The 22,128-nt window shown below is 55.2% G+C and overlaps 1 protein-coding gene across 3 annotated transcripts in view; it reads left to right on the top strand.

Annotated features, from left to right (window-relative positions):
• Positions 1–21,617, top strand: part of card9 (caspase recruitment domain family, member 9) — a 31,240-nt gene extending 9,623 nt beyond the window's left edge. The window contains exons 5-13 of one of the 3 annotated variants that reach the window (XM_072566026.1): positions 2,119–2,298; positions 5,862–6,005; positions 7,064–7,189; positions 9,294–9,485; positions 10,305–10,346; positions 11,074–11,119; positions 11,414–11,493; positions 13,944–14,026; positions 20,916–21,617. In XM_072566026.1, the coding sequence (XP_072422127.1) occupies positions 2,119–2,298; positions 5,862–6,005; positions 7,064–7,189; positions 9,294–9,485; positions 10,305–10,346; positions 11,074–11,119; positions 11,414–11,493; positions 13,944–14,026; positions 20,916–21,045 (1,023 nt within the window). In that variant the 3' untranslated portion in view covers positions 21,046–21,617. Of the gene's footprint in view, positions 1–2,118; positions 2,299–5,861; positions 6,006–7,063; positions 7,190–9,293; positions 9,486–10,304; positions 10,347–11,073; positions 11,120–11,413; positions 11,503–13,943; positions 14,027–20,915 lie in introns of all 3 variants that reach the window. The other 2 variants (XM_072566025.1, XM_072566027.1) reach the window with 2 other exon arrangements.
• The last annotated feature ends 511 nt before the right edge of the window (positions 21,618–22,128 follow it).

The raw sequence follows: 22,128 nt of genomic DNA, 5'->3' as shown, positions 1-22,128 counted from the left end.
GTGCCCTCGGTGTTGGGGGGCTCTGTGCCCTCGGTGTTGGGGGGCTCTGTGCTCTCGGTGTTGGGGGGGGCTCTGTGCTCTCGGTGTTGGGGGGGGCTCTGTGCTCTCGGTGTTGGGGGGCTCTGTTTTCTCGGTGTTGGGGGGCTCTGTGCTCTCGGTGTTGGGGGGCTCTGTGCCCTCGGTGTTGGGGGGCTCTGTGCTCTCGGTGTTGGGGGGGCTCTGTGCCCTCGGTGTTGGGGGGCTCTGTGCCCTCGGTGTTGGGGGGCTCTGTGCTCTCGGTGTTGGGGGGGCTCTGTGCTCTCGGTGTTGGGGGGGCTCTGTGCTCTCGGTGTTGGGGGGCTCTGTGCTGTCAGTGTTGGGGGGCTCTGTGCTCTCGGTGTTGGGGGGCTCTGTGCCCTCGGTGTTGGGGGGCTCTGTGCTGTCGGTGTTGGGGGGCTCTGTGCTCTCGGTGTTGGGGGGTGCTCTGTGCTCTCGGTGTTGGGGGGCTCTGTTTTCTCGGTGTTGGGGGGCTCTGTGCTCTCGGTGTTGGGGGGCTCTGTGCTCTCGGTGTTGGGGGGCTCTGTGCCCTCGGTGTTGGGGGGCTCTGTGCTCTCGGTGTTGGGGGGGCTCTGTGCTCTCGGTGATGGGGGGGCTCTGTGCTCTCGGTGATGGGGGGGCTCTGTGCTCTCGGTGTTGGGGGGCTCTGTGCTGTCAGTGTTGGGGGGCTCTGTGCCCTCGGTGTTGGGGGGGGCTCTGTGTTGTCGGTGTTGGGGGGCTCTGTGCTGTCAGTGTTGGGGGGCTCTGTGCTCTCGGTGTTGGGGGGCTCTGTGCTCTCGGTTTTGGGGGGCTCTGTGTTGTTGGTGTTGGGGGGCTCTGTGCTCTCGGTGTTGGGGGGCTCTGTGCTGTCAGCGTTGGGGGGCTCTGTGTTGTTGGTGTTGGGGGGCTCTGTGCTCTCGGTGTTGGGGGGCTCTGTGCTCTCGGTGTTGGGGGGCTCTGTGCTCTTGGTGTTGGGGGGGCTCTATGCCCTCAGTGTTGGGGGGTCTCTGTGCCCTCAGTGTTGGGGGGGGGGCTCTGTGCTGTCGGCGTTGGGGGGGCTCTGTACCCTCAGTGTTGGGGGGGCTCTGTGCTCTTGGTGTTGGGCAGGCTCTGCGCTCTGGGTGTTTGTGGGGGGCTCTGTACTGTCAGTGTTGGGGGGACTCAGTGCTCTCGGTGTTGGGGGGGTCTGTGCTCTCGGTGTTGGGGGGCTCTGTGCTGTCGGTGTTGGGGGGGCTCTGTGCTGTCGGTGTTGGGGGGCTCTGTGCTCTCGGTGTTGGGGGGGCTCTGTGCTGTCGGTGTTGGGTGGGCTCTGTGCCCTCAGTGTTGGGGGGCTCTGTGCTCTCGGTGTTGGGGGGGCTCTGTGCTCTCGGTGTTGGGGGGGCTCTGTGCTGTCGGTGTTGGGGGGCTCTGTGCTCTCGGTGTTGGGGGGCTCCGTGCTCTCGGTGTTGGGGGGCTCTGTGCTCTCGGTGTTGGGGGGCTCTGTGCTCTCGGTGTTGGGGGGCTCTGTGCTGTCGGTGTTGGGGGGGCTCTGTGCTCTCGGTGTTGGGGGGGCTCTGTGCTCTTGGTGTTGGGGGGGCTCTGTGCTGTCGGTGTTGTGGGGGCTCTGTGCTGTCGGTGTTGGGGGGCTCTGTGCTGTCAGTGTTGGGGGGGCTCTGTGCTGTCAGTGTTGGGGGGGCTCTGTGCTCTTGGTGTTGGGGGGGCTCTGTGCTCTTGGTGTTGGGGGGGCTCTGTGCTCTCGGTGTTGGGGGGCTCTGTGCTGTCGGTGTTGGGGGGGCTCTGTGCTCTCGGTGGTGGGGGGCTCTGTGCTGTCGGTGTTGGGGGGGCTCTGTGCTCTCGGTGGTGGGGGGCTCCGTGCTCTCGGTGTTGGGGGGCTCTGTGCTCTCGGTGTTGGGGGGGCTCTGTGCTCTCGGTGTTGGGGGGGCTCTGTGCTCTCGGTGTTGGGGGGGCTCTGTGCTCTCGGTGTTGGGGGGGCTCTGTGCTCTCGGTGTTGGGGGGCTCCGTGCTCTCGGTGTTGGGGGGCTCTGTGCTCTCGGTGTTGGGGGGCTCTGTGCTGTCGGTGTTGCGTGTTGAGGTGTGTACTCTGTGATCCTGACTCTGCTGCAGATTGAGAGACTGAAACACAACCTGATGTTGGCTGAAGATGGTTATAAGGTCGAGCGGACCCACACCATGAAGCTGAAACACGCCATGGAGCAGAGACCGACACAGGATGTGATCTGGGAACTTCAGCGAGAGAACGATCTGCTCAAGGCAAAGCTGCAGGAACTTGCCCCTCCCCAGAAGGTACCCATTGTTTGCGGCTGTTTCTGTGATGGCCCTTCAGGGGGGGGTCAGACCCAGCCAGGAAAAACACTCCATCATTGGGCCCAGAGCGACTGCCTTCCTCTCCTCAGTTATTACCTCCAGAGGTCAGAGTGCCCTCCATGAACCTCAGTTCACCCTAAGCCCCTCTGCCCAGCTCCTGGTTGAGTCCTGCTCCCCCAGCGCTCTCCCAGCGAACTCGACACTACCTCCCAGTCCAGCAAACCCTTGATTTTAAAACCCTCACCCTGGTTTCCAATTCCCTTCATGTTCCTCCCTCTCTGTGTCTCTGCGATTTTTCTCCAGCCTCCAATCTTGGTCCTTTAAGCCTCCCTTGATTCCCATCCCTCCCCCCATCGGTGGGTAACACCTCTCAGCCCCTTGGGCCCAGAGCTCAGGAATTCCCTCCTGAGCCCTGTCCTTTTGAGATGCTGCTCAAATCTTTGGCATGGTGTTTGGTCATGGCCGGATGGAGAGTTAATGCTGGCCCAGCACGTGCTGTGAACGCAAACCATCGGAAACACTGACCCCCACCCACCCACCCAGCCCCATCCCCCCACCCCCTCCATGACCCATTGTTTGATAATGCTCCTGCGAAACACCTTGGAACAGGTCACTGCTCCAAAGGTGCTTTAGAAATGCACATTGTTGCTGGTTTTGTGTGTGTCCAGCCTTTGGTTGGATTCATCCTGCCCACTGATGGAGGCTATTCAGCCCAACGGGTCTATGCTAGCAGTTGTGGAATACTATCCTGCTCTCTCACCAAAATCCAGCTCAAAGCTGGGGTCACTGGGAAGGAACTGCACCGAGGATTGCTCCTGCTATCCCAGAATTCCCGGACTGTGAAGGTGATTCAGCCCATCGTCTCTGTTCCAGCTCATTCAACCAGCCTCCTTACCCAGTGCCAATCTGCTGCCTTTCCCCCCCCAGAGCCCTGCACACTATCTCTCTCCAACCCTCTCCCTGATGCCTCCCCCACATTCCCAGGCTGTGCATTCCAGACCCTAACCACCCACTGGGTACAAAAGGATTCTTCCTCACACCCACTCTTGGTCTCTACTCTTTTGTGAGTGGGAACAGTTTCTCCCGATCTGTTCTGTCCAGCTCCCCCCACTCCGTGACTCTGAAAATCTCTAATCAATCTCCTCTCAGTCTCCAGGGAGAACAGTCCCCCAATCTCTCCAATCTCATCACCAAAGGTCCTCATACCTGGAACCATTCTTATAAACCACTCTCCCTCCATAGCACCCCCATCTTTCCCATAATGTGGTGTCTAGAGCTGTACACAACACTCTAGCTGGGCCCCTACAAGTGTCTTGTCCCAGATGGATATTCCCTCCCTGCTCCTATTACTGAGGCTTGTATTAGTAATAACATTAGCAAGTTTGCTGATGATACAAAGCTGGGTGACAGGGTGAAATGTGATGAGGATGTTAGGAGATTACAGGGTGACCTGGACAAGTTAGGTGAGTGGTCAGATGCATGGCAGATGCAGTTTAATGTGGATAAATGTGTGGTTATCCACTTTGGTGGCAAGAACAGGAAGGCAGATTACTACCTAAATGGAATCCATTTAGGTAAAGGGGCAGTACAGAGAGATCTGGGTGTTCTTATACACCAGTCAATGAAGGCAAGCATGCAGGTACAGCAGGTAGTGAAGAAGGCTAATAGCATGCTGGCCTTCATAACAAGAGGGATTGAGTATAGAAGCAAAGAGGTCCTTCTGCAGCTGTACAAGGCCCTGGTGAGACCACACCTGGAGTACTGTGTGCAGTTCTGGTCTCCAAATTTGAGGAAAGACATTCTGGCTATTGAGGGAGTGCAGCGTAGGTTCATGAGGTCAATTCCTGGAATGGCGGGATTACCTTACACTGAAAGACTGGAGCGACTGGGCTTGTATACCCTTGAGTTTAGAAGACTGAGAGGGGATCTGATTGAGACATATAAGATTATTAAAGGATTGGACACTCTGGCAGCAGGAAACATGTTTCTGCTGATGGGGGAGTGCCGAACCAGAGGACACAACTTAAAAATACGGGGTAGACCATTTAGGACAGAGATGAGGAGAAACGTCTTCACCCAGAGAGTGGTAGCTGTGTGGAATGCTCTGCCCCAGAGGGCAGTGGAGGCCCAGTCTCTGGATTCATTTAAGAAAGAGTTGGATAGAGCTCTCAAGGATAGTGGAATCAAGGATTATGGAGATAAGGCAGGAACAGGATACTGATTAGGAATGATCAGCCATGATCATATTGAATGGTGGTGCAGGCTCGAAGGGCAGAATGGCCTACTCCTGCATCTATTGTCTATTGTCTATTGTCTCCCTTTCCCAAGCTGATTCCCAACAGAGCAGGACTCGGAGACACTGAGGAAAGGAATGGATGACCTGCTGAATTGCCTGCGTTTGTGTTGTTCTGTGGGAAGGTGGCGGCGGGGGTGGGGGAGGGGGGGGTGCGGGGGGTAGGGGGGTGGGGGGGCGTGGGGCCAATCAGAGTGAACACAGTGTCTCGGAGAGTCTCCTGTCCTGGGGGACATGAGTGTTGGTTGCTGCAGTGAGCTGTGCCGATGGCTGACATGGTGGACTCCTTCCTCATTCTGTGGAGCACTTCAGTGACTGAGAGGAGAACATGCAAACATTCACTCCCAGAAAGACAGTGATTTCTCTAGCAGACTGCACCATGGGTAAAGAATGGCCCATCCACAAATCCTAGCCCTCGGTCCCAAACTCCACAACCTCTTGTTCACTGCTGAGGGGTGACCCCGGAGCGTCGGAGTCTGAGGGGTGACCCCGGAGCGTCGGAGTCTGAGGGGTGACCCCGGAGCGTCGGAGTCTGAGGGGTGACCTTATAGAGGTTTATAAAATCATGAGGGGCATGGATAGGATAGAGAGACAAAGTCTTTTCCCTGGGGTGGGGGAGTCCAGAACTAGAGGGGCATAGGTTTAGGGTGAGAGGGGAAAGAGGTAAAAGAGACCTCAGGGGCAACGTTTTCATGCAGAGGGTGGTACGTGTATGGAATGAGCTGCCAGAGGAAGTGGTGGAGGCTAGTACAATTGCAACATTTAAGAGGCATTTGGATAGGTATATGAATAGGAAGGGTTTGGAGGGATATGGGCCGGGTGCTGGCAGGTGGGACTAGATTGGGTTGGGATATCTGGTTGGCATGGACGGGTTGGACCGAAGGGTCTGTTTCCGTGCTGTACATCTCTGTGACTCTAATCCAAAGACTAATAGCAAACCAGAAGAATGACCAGTCACCCTGATTCAGTGAATAGTAGAAATGCAACAGACTGAACCCCCTGAATTTAATAAAGTTTAGATGTGAAAATGACATTGTGAGTTGAAAGTGCTTCTTGTATATTTTATCGTGCCAATTATTTGGGTCTCGTTCATTTGTGAGGGTCCATTTAAACAGGCTCCATTGTGTTTGCGTGTATCCAATTGCATTGTAATTCATTCCATTTACTGACTTAATCTCCATATTGCAGTGAGTTTACGGGAATGAGTTGTGGTACTCAGTAATGGAATCTGCATGTATTTGATGTGAAGGTTGACAAGGTGGATAAAAACAAGATGTACATTCAGATCCTGGAAGATGACCGAAGGACAGCACTGGAGGAGCATCAAGACCTGGTCAATACCATTTACAATCTCCACAAAGGGCTGCGGGATGTGGAAGAACTGCGGGATAAGGTGTGTATTTAACAATATTCTCAGGATATCTCTGTCACTGCCTGGACCAACATTTTCTGGCCGTGCCCCATTGCTCCAGAAAAGATGGCGCCCTCCTGGACCAGAGGAAGGAGGTTTGGTCTGACCGAGTGACTAGTTTGGAGTTCAGTCATGTTTCTATGGGCAAAAGCAAATTACTGCGGATGCTGGAATCTGAAACCAAAAGAGAAAATGCTGGAAAATCTCAGCAGGTCTGGCAGCATCTGTAAGGAGAGAAAAGAGCTGACGTTTCGAGTCTAAGCTTTAACAAAGGGTCAGTTAGACTCGAAACGTCAGCTCTTTTCTCTCCTTACAGATGCTGCCAGACCTGCTGAGATTTTCTGGCATTTTCTCTCTTATGTTTCTGTGGGACTGGAGTCACATGTAATCCCAGAGCCAGCAGGATCCCTTCGCTCAGTGAGATGCTGGAAGGTCAGCCTGGATTAAAGGTCACCCCCACCCTCACCACTCCCCACACCCCGAGCCCTGGCTGTTCCCTCTTCCCCCCCCCCCCTACAGTGGGAAGGAGCTAATGAGGTCATTGGATAGATCTTAAAACACAGGCCTCCCAGGTTTTGGGAATTAATTTTCCCAGCCCCAGTGCAGATCCCCCAGTCGATCAGTCTGGTCAGGTTACCTCACCAAAGAACCAACATGAAGCAGTTACTGTGTAACGGGACCATTTACTGGACTTTCACCAACTTCAGATAGATATTAAACTACAGGCAGGGGTTACAAAACAAGATCCTGACCATAACCAACTCCCACTCCTCACCTCCCCCAGCAGGTAACCCTTTCCTTCTCAGTACTGCCTCCTGCTGGTGGTGCATGAAGTTTGGAGACTGGTTTCAGTGTGATGCCTCATCTGGTGGAAGAGCTCACTGCCCCAGAGTTTCACAAGACTGTTCTCAGAAATGGCTCTCTCCTGATGTTAACCTGCTTCAAGTGGGGAGAACATTCCAGGGATCACATTGCCAGCAGACAGTGCTGCTTCATAACCCAGGCTCTCTCTCTCTCTCTCTGTGTCTGTCTCTCTGAAGTACCTGGAAGAGAAGGAGGTATTTGAGATGCGGTGTGTGACTCTGCAGAAGGATTCCCAGATGTACAGAGATCGCATTGAAGCAACATTGAAACAAATGCAGGAAGTGGCGACAGAGAGAGACCAGGTAACTGAAGGAAGACAACAAACTTTAAACTGTAGCAAGAACAGAAATTGCTGGAAAAGCTCAGCAGGTCTGGCAGCATCTGTGGAGAGAAATCAGAGATAATGTTTCTGGGTTTTGAGGAAAGGTTGGTTAACTCTGATTTCTCTCCACAGATGCGGCCAGACCTGCTGAGCTTTTCCAGCAATTTCTGTTTGTGTTTCTGATTTCCAATATCTGCAGATCTTTCTGTTTTTATTGAGTATTAAACTTCAAGCCGTAACATGCTCTGAGACAATCTCACTCAGTAGCAAACAGGGAACTGTGAGGAAATGGGTTTAATTTTATTTGGTTTACTATTGTGACATGTACTGAGTTACAGTGAAAAGTATTGTTTCGTGTGATAACTAGACACATCATACCTTACACAAGTACATCAGGGTAATAGAATAGAATGCAGAATATAGTGTTACAGCTATAGAGATGGTGCAGAGAGAGATCAACTCAAATATATAAGCGGTCTATTCATTGGTCTGATAACGGCAGGGAAGAAGCTGTTCTTGAATCTGTTGATGCATGTTTTCAAACTTTTGTATCTCCTGCCCGATAGAAGAGAGTATAACCAGGGTGGGAGGGGTTCTTGATTATGTTGGCTGCTTTCCCAAAGCGGGAAGTGTAGACAAAGAACAAAGGAAATTCCAGCACAGGAACAGGCCATTCGGCCCTTCAAGCCTGCGCAGATCTAGATCCTCTGTCTAAACCTGTCACCTATTTTATAAGGGTCTGTATCCCTCTGCTCCCTGCCCATGAATTTATCTGTCCAGATGCATCTTCAATGACATTATCGTGCCCGCCTCTACCACCTCTGCTGGCAATGTGTTCCAGGCACCAACCACCCTCTGCAAAGACCTTTCCACGTAGATCTCCCCAAAGCGATTTCTCTCTCACCTTGAACTCGTGACCCCTAGTAATTGAGTCCCCCGGCCCCACTCTGGGAAAAAGCTTCTTGCTATCCACCCTGTCTATACCTCTCATGATCTTATAGACCTCAGTCAGGTCCCCTCTCAACCCCCATCTTTCTAATGAAAACAATCCTAATCTACTCAACCTCTCTTCATAGCCATCGCCCTCCATACCGGGCAACATCCTGGTGAACCTCCTGTGCACCCTCTCCAAAGCATCCCCATTCTTTTGGTAATGTGGCGACCAGCACTGTACACAGGCAGAGTCAGCAGATGGGAGGCTGGTTTACGTGGTGCCCAGGGTTGGACTCACAACTCCCTGTCCTTTGTTGTGGCCTTGGGTAATTGCCATACTAAGCTGTGATACATCTGGAGAGGATGCTTTCTGTGGTGTATTCATACAAATAGGGAAGAGTCGTTGTGGAGATGCTGAATTTCCTTAGCCACCTGAGGAAGCAGAGATGTTAGAGTGTTTTTTTTCACTGTAATGTTGACATGGACGGAGCAGGACAGACTGTGGGTAATATTTACTCCTGGGAACATGACACTCTGACCCTCACTCCACTTCCTGAAGTCCGTGACCAGCTCCTTCAGTTTGTTGACATGAAGGGAGAGATCGATGCCTTTGCACTGCGCCATCGAGAACTCTGTCACTTGCCTGTGCTCTGTCTTGTCATTGTTCGGGGCCCACCCCACCTTGGGATGGGGTCATTAGCAAATTGTAAATGGAGTTAGAGCACCATCTGGCCACACAGCGATGAGTGTGTAAGGAGGATAGGGAGGAGACCTACAGCAGAGTGTTCCCAAGGGTAGGAATTCTGCAGGGTGACAGACCTCACTAATCCTCAGAGACACTCCCTTCCATTCCCAGTCTGACGATCATCAAGGTGCCAGTATTTGATAGAGTTAATGTCGGGAAAGTTATACTCTGTATCTAACCCCGCACTGTCCTGGGAGGGTTTGATGGGGACAGTGTAGAGGGAGCTTAACTCTGTATCTAACCCCGTGCTGTCCCTTTCCCTGGGAGTGTTTGATGGGGGGACAGTGTAGAGGGAGCTTTACTCTGTATCTAACCCCGTGCTGTCCCTGTCCCTGGGAGTGTTTGATGGGGGGACAGTGTAGCGGGAGCTTGACTCTGTATCTAACCCCTTGCTGTCCCACTGTAGGCCCTGCGGTCTCGAGAGGATTTGCACAGGTTACACAGCCAGGCAGTGCAGCAGAACGATGCCTATCGGAAGGTGATCCAGGAACAGGGCGAGAGATGTGATGAGCTACAATTTGAACTGTTCCAACAGGAGGAACACCTACTGACCCTCCAGGGCCAACTGAAGAGGGCCAGACCCCCCTCAGGGGGCTTGGTAACTACCACTAGACACAGGCAACACCACTGGGGCTCTGTCTGCAATGTCAGGTGTCAACCCGGGGTCAGCCCAGGGTCAGCCTGGGATATCGGGGTCAGCCAGGGGTCAGCCTGGGATATTAGGGCCAGCCTGGGGTCAGTGTGGGATATTAGGGTCAGCCTGAGGTCAGTCTGGAATATTATGGTCAGTCTGGATCAGCCAGGGATCAGCCCAGGGTTAGTCTGGCGTCAGTCCAGGATATTGGGGTCAGCCTGGGGTTAGTCAGGGGTCAGTCTAAGATATCGGGTCAGCCTGGGGTCAGTCTTGGATATCGGGGTCAGTCTGGGGTTAGTCAGGGGTCAGTCTAAGATATCGGGGTCAGCCTGGGGTCAGTCTTGGATATCGGGGTAAGTCTGGGATATTGAGGTCAGTTTGGGATATTGGGGTCAGCCTGGGGTCAGTCTGGGATATGGGGGTCAGTCTTGGATATGGGGGTCAGTCTGGTATATTGGGGTCAGCCTAGGGTCAGTCTGGGATATGGGGGTCAGTCTGGTATTTTGGGGTCAGTCTGGGATATCAGGGTCAGCCCGGGGTCAGTCTGGGATATTGGGTTCAGTCTGGTATATTGGGGTCAGCCTGGGGTCAGTCTGGGATATCAGGGTCAGCCCGGGGTCAGTCTGGGATATGGGGGTCAGTCTGGTATATTGGGGTCAGCCTGGGGTCAGTCTGGGATATCAGGGTCAGCCCGGGGTCAGTCTGGTATATTGGGGTCAGTCTGAGGTCAGTGTGTTTGGGATGTGTGGTTGATGATCTCCTTCCTTCCTGGTTTGGTTCTAGCCTCTGGATGTGGATGATCTGTCTCCCAGAGTTTCCTGGGAGGTGAGTCGTTCCCACGTTTAAATCACTCAGTGCCGGACGGAAACCTCCAGAACCTTCTGGAAATGTTCTTATTCCCCATCCATCTTCTTTCGCCCCGCTCCCCCCCCCACCCCCCCCCCCCCCCCCCCCCCCCCCCAACCCTGGTCCAGGCTGAGGGTCACACTCTGGGCCCAGGGCCCACTCTCCACCAGGAAACCCAACCCAGGCCCTTCCTAAACCATCCCAACATCAACAACCCCTCCCCCACCTCACACTCACTCACTCACACTCACATTCACTCTCACACTCACTCCCACACTCTCTGGCACTCTAAACTCACACTCACACTGACTCACTCTCATTCACTCACACTCACTCTCACACTTGCTCACTCACGCACACTCACTCATGCAGATATACACTCACTCACTGACACTCAGACACACTCATTGACGCACCCATTGAGCCTTTCCCACTGATGGGGTGTGGCGCTGGCTGTGTGTAGGAGCTGAGTGTGATGTTGGTGTGATTTAATCTGGGGCACTGACACTGGGACTGACCCTGGTGCCATGGGTAGACAGCCCAATGTGGGAGGGGACAGGAGCTGCCTGCCACCTCCATCAAAGAGCAGGCCTCATGCTCCCCCTCCCCCCGCACCCCCAGACTGAACACTAGGCTTCACACTCAGCTCTGACACGGGGAAAGACTCTGATTGACAATAAAATACTTTCTCTCTGTCTGCAACCAGACTCCAGAGCTTACGATCCAGAAGAATAATCAGGAATCATCCAATCGTGAGTATCACCACACTCCATTTTGAAATTATATAATGCCTTACTGTGGGAGGGTCAGTGCTGAGGGAGCGCCGCACTGTGGGAGGGTCAGTGCTGAGGGAGTGGGCACTGTTGGAGGGTCAGTGCTGAGGGAGTGGGCACTGTCGGAGGGTCAGTGCTGAGGGAGCGCTGCACTGTCGGAGGGTCAGTGCTGGGAAGGGGTGGTCTGTTGTAGTGAGGGGTTTGGGGGTGGTGACGGTGGGTGTTGGAGATGATGGATTGTGGGTCAGAGTGATCCCTGTGTGTATGTTTCAGATCGATGGTCAGAAAAATCCCGGGATCCGGGGAGAAGCTGCCCCAAGCCGACAGGAGTGAGCTCTATGGCCCGGCCTGAGGTCAGCACCGTGAGTCCCTATTAGCTCCTCGAGCCACTGCCCTCTCCCTCTCTCACCCCGTACACCCTACCCCGGGGAGCTGCGCCTGACGGGGTTGGGGGGGGTGGGGGGGTGCCAAATGTCAATGAGTGAGGGGTGGGGAGGCCGTCTGATCATCTTGGGGCTCACGGTTCTTGAGGGAAATAGCCGCTGAGGTTCGCTTCAGGGAGAGAGACACTGTCTTCCTCCCTCCACCCCCCCCTCCCACTCTCTCTCTCCCCCCACCCCCCCCACCCTCTCTCTCTCTCTCTCTCTCCTCTCCTGGAGACGGTTTCTGACCTTGTCCCCTGATCCTCTCTGAGATTACTCTCACCGATCCCTGTCTCTGGGACTCCCCCTCCCCCCCCCCCCCTTCCCCCCCCCCCCCCCCTCCCCCCACCTCCTCCCCCCTCCCCCCCCACCCCCCAGCCCCCCCACCCACAGAGACCATCTCCTTTCCACTGACCCATTCCATCCCTGAAACAGAGTCCCACTGCAGCTCCTACAGTCCAGAGAATCCCAGCTGGGTTTCTGTAAATCCCCGTCGAAATCCATCCCACCGGGATGTTTCTCCGCTGCTCCCATTCCGTGAGCAGCCATTCATTCCCTTATCCTTGTGGAGCTGTGAGAGTCTGGGTGGGGATCCCAGGTCCGGGTGGGGGCATACAATGGCTGGATCGGGGTGGGGTCAGGGATTAGGATGGGGACAGGGATTGGGATGGGGACAGGGATGGGGACAGGGATCAGGATGTGGACAGGGATGGGGATGGGGACAATGATGGGGATGGGGACAGGAATCAGGATGGGGATGGGGACAGGGACAGGGATAGGGACAGGGATTGGGATGGGAATGGGGACGGGGACAGGGATGGGGATGGGGACAGGGATGGGGACGGGGACAGGGACAGGGATGGGGACGGGGACAGGGACAGGGATGGGGACGGGGACGGGGACAGGGATGGGGATGGGGACGGGGACGGGGATGGGAATGGGGACAGGGACAGGGATGGGGACGGGGATGGGGATGGGGACGGGGATTGGGATGGGGACAGGGACGGGAACGGGGATGGGGACAGGGACGGGGACAGTGTTGGGGACGGGGACGGGGACGGGGACGGGGATGGGGACGGGGACGGGGACAGGGATTGGGATGGGGATGGGGATGGGGATGGGGGACAGTGTTGGGGATGGGGACGGGGACGGGGATGGGGACGGGGATGGGGATGGGGACCGGGGTGGGGACGGGGACGGGGATGGGGACAGTGTTGGGGACGGGGACGGGGACGGGGACGGGGACGGGGACGGGGACGGGGACAGGGATTGGGATGGGGATGGGGATGGGGATGGGGACAGTGTTGGGGATGGGGACGGGGACGGGGATGGGGACGGGGATGGGGATGGGGACCGGGGTGGGGACGGGGACGGGGATGGGGACGGGGACGGGGACGGGGACGGGGACGGGGACGGGGACGGGGACGGGGACGGGGATGGGGACAGGGACGGGGATGGGGATGGGGACAGTGTTGGGGACAGGGATGGGGATAGGGATGGGGACAGTGTTGGGGACGGGGACGGGGATGGGGACGGGGACGGGGATGGGGATGGGGACAGTGTTGGGGACGGGGACGGGGACGGGGACGGGGATGGGGATGGGGACGGGGATGGGGACGGGGATGGGGACAGGGATGGGGACAGGGATGGGGATGGGGATGGGGACAGTGTTGGGGACGGGGACGGGGACGGGGACGGGGATGGGGATGGGGATGGGGATGGGGACGGGGACAGGGATGGGGATGGGGACAGGGATGGGGATGGGGATGGGGACGGGGATGGGGACGGGGACGGGGACAGGGATGGGGATGGGGACAGGGATGGGGATGGGGACGGGGACAGGGATGGGGATGGGGATGGGGATGGGGATGGGGACGGGGACAGGGATGGGGACGGGGATGGGGACAGGGATGGGGACAGGGATGGGGATGGGGACAGGGATGGGGATGGGGATGGGGACGGGGATGGGGATGGGGACGGGGATGGGGACGGGGACGGGGATGGGGACGGGGATGGGGACGGGGACGGGGACGGGGACAGGGATGGGGATGGGGACGGGGACAGGGATGGGGACAGGGATGGGGATGGGGATGGGGACGGGGATGGGGACGGGGATGGGGATGGGGACGGGGATGGGGATGGGGATGGGGATGGGGACGGGGATGGGGACGGGGATGGGGATGGGGACGGGGACGGGGATGGGGACGGGGATGGGGACGGGGATGGGGACGGGGATGGGGACGGGGACGGGGACGGGGACGGGGACGGGGACGGGGACGGGGACGGGGACGGGGACAGTGTTGGGGACGGGGATGGGGATGGGGATGGGGATGTAACCCTGCGGGGGCTCTGCCTGTGACCGGTTCTGATCTCTCTGACAGGTCGGAGCAGCTCTCCCTGAGGAGTCTCTCGGACCGAAGAGCAGCAAGTGGCGGATGAAGAAAGGCTTCGAAGATTACAGAAGGTTTTTAATTAAATTCAGACTCTCAATTCTCGACTGGGAAACCAGAAACTGTTCAGGCATTACCCAGAATCGGATCCAGCTGTTATTTCTGTCCATGGTCACCTCCCGTCTCCACCCACACCCACACTCTAACTGGGTCAGTGCCAAGGGAGTGGGCACTGTCGGAGGGTCAGTGCTGAGGGAGTGGGCACTGTCAGAGGGTCAGTGCTGAGGGAGTGGGCACTGTCGGAGGGTCAGTGCTGAGGGAGTGGGCACTGTCGGAGGGTCAGTGCTGAGGGAGTGGGCACTGTCGGAGCGTCAGTGCTAAGGGAGTGGGCACTGTCGGAGCGTCAGTGCTGAGGGAGTGGGCACTGTCGGAGGGTCAGTGCTGAGGGAGTGGGCACTGTCGGAGGGTCAGTGCTGAGGGAGTGGGCACTGTCGGAGCGTCAGTGCTGAGGGAGTGGGCACTGTCGGAGGGTCAGTGCTGAGGGAGTGGGCACTGTCGGAGGGTCAGTGCTGAGGGAGTGGGCACTGTCGGAGGGTCAGTGCTGAGGGAGTGGGCACTGTCGGAGGGTCAGTGCTGAGGGAGTGGGCACTGTCGGAGGGTCAGTGCTGAGGGAGTGGGCACTGTCGGAGCGTCAGTGCTGAGGGAGTGGGCACTGTCGGAGCGTCAGTGCTGAGGGAGTGGGCACTGTCGGAGGGTCAGTGCCGAGGGAGTGGGCACTGTCAGAGGGTCAGTGCCGAGGAAGTGGGCACTGTCAGAGGGTCAGTGCCGAGGGAGTGGGCACTGTTGGAGGGTCAGTGCCGAGGGAGTGGGCACTGTTGGAGCGTCAGTGCTGAGGGAGTGGGCACTGTCGGAGGGTCAGTGCTGAGGGAGTGGGCACTGTCGGAGGGTCAGTGCTGAGGGAGTGGGCACTGTCGGAGCGTCAGTGCTGAGGGAGTGGGCACTGTCGGAGCGTCAGTGCTGAGGGAGTGGGCACTGTCGGAGGGTCAGTGCTGAGGGAGTGGGCACTGTCGGAGAGTCAGTGCTGAGGGAGTGGGCACTGTCGGAGAGTCAGTGCTGAGGGAGTGGGCACTGTCGGAGGGTCAGTGCTGAGGGAGTGGGCACTGTCGGAGGGTCAGTGCTGAGGGAGTGGGCACTGTCGGAGGGTCAGTGCTGAGGGAGTGGGCACTGTCGGAGGGTCAGTGCTGAGGGAGTGGGCACTGTCGGAGGGTCAGTGCTGAGGGAGTGGGCACTGTCGGAGGGTCAGTGCTGAGGGAGTGGGCACTGTCGGAGCGTCAGTGCTGAGGGAGTGGGCACTGTCGGAGCGTCAGTGCTGAGGGAGCGGGCACTGTCGGAGGGTCAGTGCTGAGGGAGTGGGCACTGTCGGAGGGTCAGTGCCGAGGGAGTGCCACACTGTCGGAGGGTCAGTGCCGAGGGAGTGGGCACTGTCGGAGGGTCAGTGCTGAGGGAGTGGGCACTGTCGGAGGGTCAGTGCCGAGGGAGTGCCACACTGTCGGAGGGTCAGTGCCGAGGGAGTGGGCACTGTCGGAGGGTCAGTGCTGAGGGAGTGCCGCACTGTCGGAGGGTCAGTACTGAGGGAGTGCCGCGCTGTCGGAGGGTCAGTGCTGAGGGAGTGCCGCGCTGTCGGAGGGTCAGTGCTGAGGGAGCGCCGCACTGTCAGAGGGTCAGTGCTGAGGGAGCGCCGCACTGTCAGAGGGTCAGTGCTGAGGGAGCGCCGCACTGTCGGAGGGTCAGTGCTGAGGGAGTGCCGCACTGTCGGAGGGTCAGTGCTGAGGGAGTGGGCACTGTCGGAGGGTCAGTGCTGAGGGAGTGGGCACTGTCGGAGGGTCCTACAAGTTCTCAGTGTGTACGGGATGGTCATTAATTCCATGTTTACACAGAATGGTCTGTAAGAATGGCTTCGTTAATGGGAGCATTGTTACTCGGAATATTGTAATTCAGAGTATTGTTTACTGGGAGTATTGTTACTGGGAGTGTTTGAGGAACTCGGTTATCAGGTCTATCTGGACAGATATTCGACCATTCTCTGCCGAACCCTGCCCAGTTCCTTCTGCCTGTGTGGATTGCGTGATGTTGAATACTGTTTTCAGTCTGAACTCTTTCAGTACCTTCCCCTTCTCCTCTGCCACCTCCAAGAGTAGCATCCTGTTGTTCACACCTTGTTTCATCAGGCAGACACTTACATTGTACAGCACTCCAACATTATCCCCTGTTTTGGTAAGATGTATCAATCCTATCCCAGTCCTCTCAGACTCAGTTGTTGGGTGTGACCTTGATTCTCTCTGAAGCCCTGTAGGGTCTCTCTCTACACTGGCTAACTTCACAGTTCCTGTTAAACCAGGAAGTTTCCTCACAGCGTCCTCAGGAGGGGAGCATTATTCGCAGGAATCCCCCGGCTGAATCAGCTATTTTGTGTTTTACAGTATCCTGGGCCCTCCCTTGTCAGGTATTGCCTGGAGACCATGCCTGAGTCTGTGGATCTCTGTTGTTTCAGCCTCCCATCAATGTCTGGGAGCTCATCTCACAGCAGACCCCAGACCCCCAGTTAGCTTTACTGGCAAATGTGACATTTTTACATATTCAGTAACTGGAAGTTCTGCAGCATCTCTGTCGCTGATCCTGAAGATTCCTCTTTGGGAAATGAAGAAATGAAACGTTCTTCATCAACCTCTGACCCAACCTCTGGCTGGGGACGGCAGTGGTCCCAGGTTCGATTCCAGCCTCGGGTCACTGACTGTGTGGAGTTTGCACGTTCTCCCCATGTCTGTGTGGGTTTCCTCCGGGTGCTCCGGTTTCCTCCCACAGTCCAAAGATGTGCAGGCCAGGTGAATTGGCCAATCTAAATTGCCCGTAGTGTTAGGTGCATTAGTCAGAGGGAAGTGGGTCTGGGTGGGTTACTCTGCGGTGGGTCGGTGTGGACTGGTTGGGCCGAAGGGCCTGTTACCACAGGGATTCTAATCTAATCTAAACAAGTTCTAACCCACCATTATGATGCCGTCACCAGGCTGTGTTACCCTCCGGACAACTTGAGTTAAAGTTTGATCAAAGAGCTGAACTGAGCTCTCTCTCACTGTCTCTCTCACCCCCTCTCTCTCTGACACACACACTCTCTCACACACCCTGTCTGTCTGTCTGTCTGTCTCTCTCTCTCACCATGTTCCTCTCTCTCACACCCCTCTCTCTCTCTCCCTCTCTCTCGCCCTCTCTCACCCCTCTCTCTCTCACCCTCTCACGCTCTCTCACCCTCTCTCTCTCACCCTCTCACGCTCTCTCTCCCTCTCTCTCTCTCCCTCTCTCTCTCCCTCTCTCTCCCTCCCTCTCCCTCTTTCTCTCCCTCCCTCTCCCTCTCCCTCTCTCTCCCTCTCTCTCACCCTCTCCCTCTCCCTCTCTCTCCCTCTCCCTCCCTCTCCCTCTCTCTCACCCCTCTCCCTCTCCCTCTCTCTCCCTCTCCCTCCCTCTCCCTCTCTCTCACCCTCTCTCTCCCTCTCTCTCCCTCTCCCTCACCCTCTCCTTCACCCTCTCTCTCACTTCCTCTCTCTCCCCTCTCTCTCCCTCTCTCTCTCCCTCTCTCTCACCCTCTCTCTCTCCCTCTATCTCTCCCTCCCTCTCCCCCTCTCTCTCACCATTGCACCTTTTATTGATTTTTGCCATGTGAAATCTCCTCAGTTTTTACTGGAGTCCGGACGATCGATGTTCACAGGTTTTGGCTGTGTGAAGCAATGCTTTTATGTCAAATAGTTCATCCCAATGGATTCTTCCTTCTTGCTGAGTTTGACCATGAGTCTGGAAATCCAACCGAAGCCTTCTGTGCCTCATACCGTGACCAACTGGTCAACAGCAGTTTGTTCAATACCGAGCATTTCCTTAGCTCCTGTTCAATGACCAGCTGTTGCCTTCCTGCTGATCGATTGATCATTACCTCATGGTTCTCTGAACTGTTGGATGGGACGAGTTTGGGGTTGGAGTAAGATTGAGGTACATTATCCATTGTCCACTCTCTGACAGCCCTGGAGTTACAGACCTTTAATGGACAGAGTTAAAGCTGCAGGAGTGTGTCGTCTCACGATGTGGGTGATGATGTTGGTTTTCTCAGCCTGACTATATGCTCCATATGTATTATTATACAGCGACACTCAACCCTGAATCAGACCTAATGAGATGCCTATTGACCTCTGTCACTCCATTACAAAATGAATAAATAGCTCACCAATTTCCTTGAGGAATGCATTAGATATCTCTTCTAATGTAGGCTTTGACAGCGATCTAATACCTTTGTGTGAGTAACTGACTCCTCCTTCAGCATATCTTTTAGGAACGTCCTATTGCCTTACAGATAAATTCTGCAGGTCACTGGATCCTCTCTCGTCAGGTTTGCTGAGATGTTTATCGGCTTCTACCCCATTCACCATCTGAATGGCTTTCTCCAAAGTCAACTCTTCTTTGGAATGTAATAAATCAGACAAAGATTCATCAGCAATTCAAACAGCACTTTGCTCTCTTATAAATTCTGACTTGAAAGCTCCATAGTCACACACTCATATAGTACAGAAACAGACCCTTCAGCCCATCCCGTCCATGCCAACCAACATTCCCAAACTAAACTAGTCCCATCTGCCTGCTCCTGGCCTATATCCTTCTAAACCTTTCCTATTCATGTACCTGCCCAAGTGTCTCTTAAATGTTGTTATTGTAACTGCGTCTATCACCTCCTCTGGCAGTTCATTCAGCATTCTCTCCAGACCACCCTCTGTGTGGAAAAAGTTGCCCCTCAGCTCCCTTTTAAATTTTGCACCTCTTAAAAATGTGCCCCCCAGTGTTGAACTCCCCCACCTTCCAGAAAAGAGCCTTGTCATTCATCTTCTCCACATCCCTGATGATTTTATGAACCTGTGTAAGGTCACCCCTCAACCTCCGACACTCCAGGGAAACCAGTCTGAAACTAACACACACCCTCCAGTCCCGGCAACATCCTGGGAAATCTTTTCTGAACCCTCTCCGATTTAATAACATCCTTCCTATAGTAGGGTGGCCAGAACTGTATAACCTCGACGTGACCTCCCAGCTCCTATATTCAAAGGTCTGAGCAATGAACGCAAATGTGCTAAATGCCTTTTTTTAACCACCCTGTCTAGATGTGATGCAAATGTCAAAGAATTATGTACCTGAACCCCTAGGTCTCTCTATTCTACAACACTCCCCAGGGCCCTGTATAAGTTTATTATTATTATTATTATTATTATTAACTGTATAAGTTACGGCCTGGTTTGTTTTGCCAAATTGCAATACCTCGTATTTATCCGAATTAAATTCCATCTGCCACTCCTCAGCCCGTTGACCCAATTGATTAAGATCCCTTTGTAATCTCAGATGACCTTCTTCACTTGAATTTACCATCAACTTTGGTATCATCTGCAAACTTACTAACCATGCCTCCGATATTCTCATCCATATCGCTTATATAAATGATGAACAAATGTGGACCCAGCACCAATCCCTGTGGATTAGTGGTGCTGGAAGAGCACAGCAGTTCAGGCAGCATCCGAGGAGCTTCGAAATCGACGTTTCGGGCAAAAGCCCTTCATCAGCTTTTGCCCGAAACGTCGATTTCGAAGCTCCTTGGATACTGCCTGAACTGCTGTGCTCTTCCAGCACCACTAATCCAGAATCTGGTTTCCAGCATCTGCAGTCATTGTTTTTACCAATCCCCGTGGAACACTGCTGGTCACAGGCCTCTCGTCTGAAAAGAAACTCCACCACCACCCTCTGTCTCCTACTGTCATGTCCATTTTGTATTCAATTGGCAAGCTAATCCTGAATCCGATATGATCTGGCTTTAATAATTAATCTACCATGCAGAACCTTGTCAAAGGCCTTGCTAAAGTCCATGTAAACACCGTCTACTGCTCTGTACTCATCAATCTTTTTGGTCAAATCCTCAAATTAAAAACTCAAGTTAGTGAGACACTATCTCCCTCATACAAAGCCATTCAGCCCATCCCTAATCAGTCCCAAATGTACAGAAACCCTATCTCGGAGTCCCCTCCAGCAACATACCCACCGTTGTACAGGGTATCTGTCAGATGATCAATGGGTTCCCTCGGCGCTGAATCATCCCCTTAAGTCGCTCTCAGCTTAATGTAATTCCCAACATTTTGTGGAAGTTTATCACAATCTGTGCTTTCACACCTTGATGAGACAAACCACCAGCAGCTTTCAGCCAAAGCAAAGCCAAGACTCTGGGTTCACTCAATAAGAAGGTGGGCAGTACGTTGGCAAATGGAGATGGAAGGGAGAAAATTGAAGTTGTTCACTTTTTGGAAAGGAAAATCAAACAACAGAGAGGAGAGGAATTACAGAAAGCTGGATCACAAAGGCACTGAGGGACTGGGACACAAAACACAGGGGCAGCAGGTAATTGGGAAGGGTCACGGGTTGTTGGGAGTTGGAGCATGAGATTAGGGCAGTCTTACTGCAGCTGTACTGTGAGCAGTTTTGGTCCCTTATTTAAGGAAAGATATTTCATTGGGGGCACTAGAGGGAAGGTTCACGAGGATGCTCCCTGGGATGGAGGGATTCTCATTAGGAACAGATCAGGACTGTACTCCCTGAGGGAATGGGAATTAGCGGAATAACAGCTGATCTCATTGAAACAAATCACATTCTGAAGGGTCAATGCTGATTGGTCTCTTCCTGTTCTCACGATCTCAGTGTCTGCCTGACTTACTTAAACTGTCTTTGTCTGTGGCCCTCACTATCTCTCTCTTTTTCTCTGGCTCTCACTATCTCTCTATCCGAATGATGGACTGTTGGGGTGAGAAATTATTAAAGCACGATGGTAAAAGTGTTTCCCATCAAACCCAGCAGCTGATTTATTTTCTTGTCTCCTTTTCCAATGTCTGTGATCAGGAAACGGGCAATCCGACTGAACAAGCAGGAGAGGGAGCAGAGGAAGGAGAACTGGGAGAATGTGACGGGGAGTGAGAATTCCGATACTGACTCCTCAGACAGAGAGCAGACCAACGAGATCAGGACATGATCCACTCTCTCTGCCACAACACGGGATTCTGCAGGATACAGCCCAGGGCCAGACCCAGCAGCGTCTCAGAGAGCAGGAGCCAGCAGACAGGATTCCATCAGCGACTCTCACAATGTTAAAGGGTCCAGCCTCACTTCATGGGCTGCAGCCGATACCCAGACTCATACTGCACCAAAAACACTGTCACAGGGTCAGGGCTGGGGGAGTGGGCACTGTCGGAGGGTCAGTGCTGAGGGAGTGGGCACTGTCAGAGGGTCAGTGCTGAGGGAGTGGGCACTGTCAGAGGGTCAGTGCTGAAGGAGTGGGCACTGTCGGAGGGTCAGCGCTGAGGGAGTGGGCACTGTCGGAGGGTCAGTGCTGGGGGAATGCCGCACTGTCAGAGGGTCAGTGCTGAGGGAGTGGGCACTGTCGGAGGGTCAGCGCTGAGGGAGGGCCGCACTGTTGGAGGGTCAGTGCTGATGGAGTGCCGCACTGTCAGAGGGTCAGTGCTGAGGGAGTGGGCACTGTCGGAGGGTCAGTGCTGAGGGAGTGCCGCACTGTCAGAGGGTCAGTGCTGAGGGAGTGCCGCACTGTCGGAGGGTCAGTGCTGAGGGAGTGCCGCACTGTCAGAGGGTCAGTGCTGAGGGAGTGCCGCACTGTCAGAGGGTCAGTGCTGAGGGAGTGCCGCACTGTCAGAGGGTCAGTGCTGAGGGAGTGCCGCACTGTCGGAGGGTCAGTGCTGAGGGAGTGCCGCACTGTCGGAGGGTCAGCGCTGAGGGAATGCCGCACTGTCGGAGGGTCAGCGTTGAGGGAGTGCCGCACTGTCGGAGGGTCAGCGTTGAGGGAGTGCCGCACTGTCGGAGGGTCAGCGCTGAGGGAGTGCCGCACTGTCGGAGGGTCAGCGCTGAGGGAGTGCCGCACTGTCGGAGGGTCAGTGCTGAGGGAGTGCCGCACTGTCGGAGGGTCAGCGCTGAGGGAGTGCCGCACTGTCGGAGGGTCAGCGCTGAGGGAGTGCCGCACTGTCGGAGGGTCAGCGCTGAGGGAGTGCCGCACTGTCGGAGGGTCAGTGCTGAGGGAGTGGGCACTGTCGGAGGGTCGGTGCCG

The sequence above is a fragment of the Chiloscyllium punctatum genome, chromosome 49 (assembly GCF_047496795.1).
Source record: "Chiloscyllium punctatum isolate Juve2018m chromosome 49, sChiPun1.3, whole genome shotgun sequence".
In the NCBI taxonomy this organism is placed as follows: Eukaryota; Metazoa; Chordata; class Chondrichthyes; order Orectolobiformes; family Hemiscylliidae; genus Chiloscyllium; species Chiloscyllium punctatum.
This window is presented reverse-complemented; position numbering and strand designations above follow the sequence as displayed.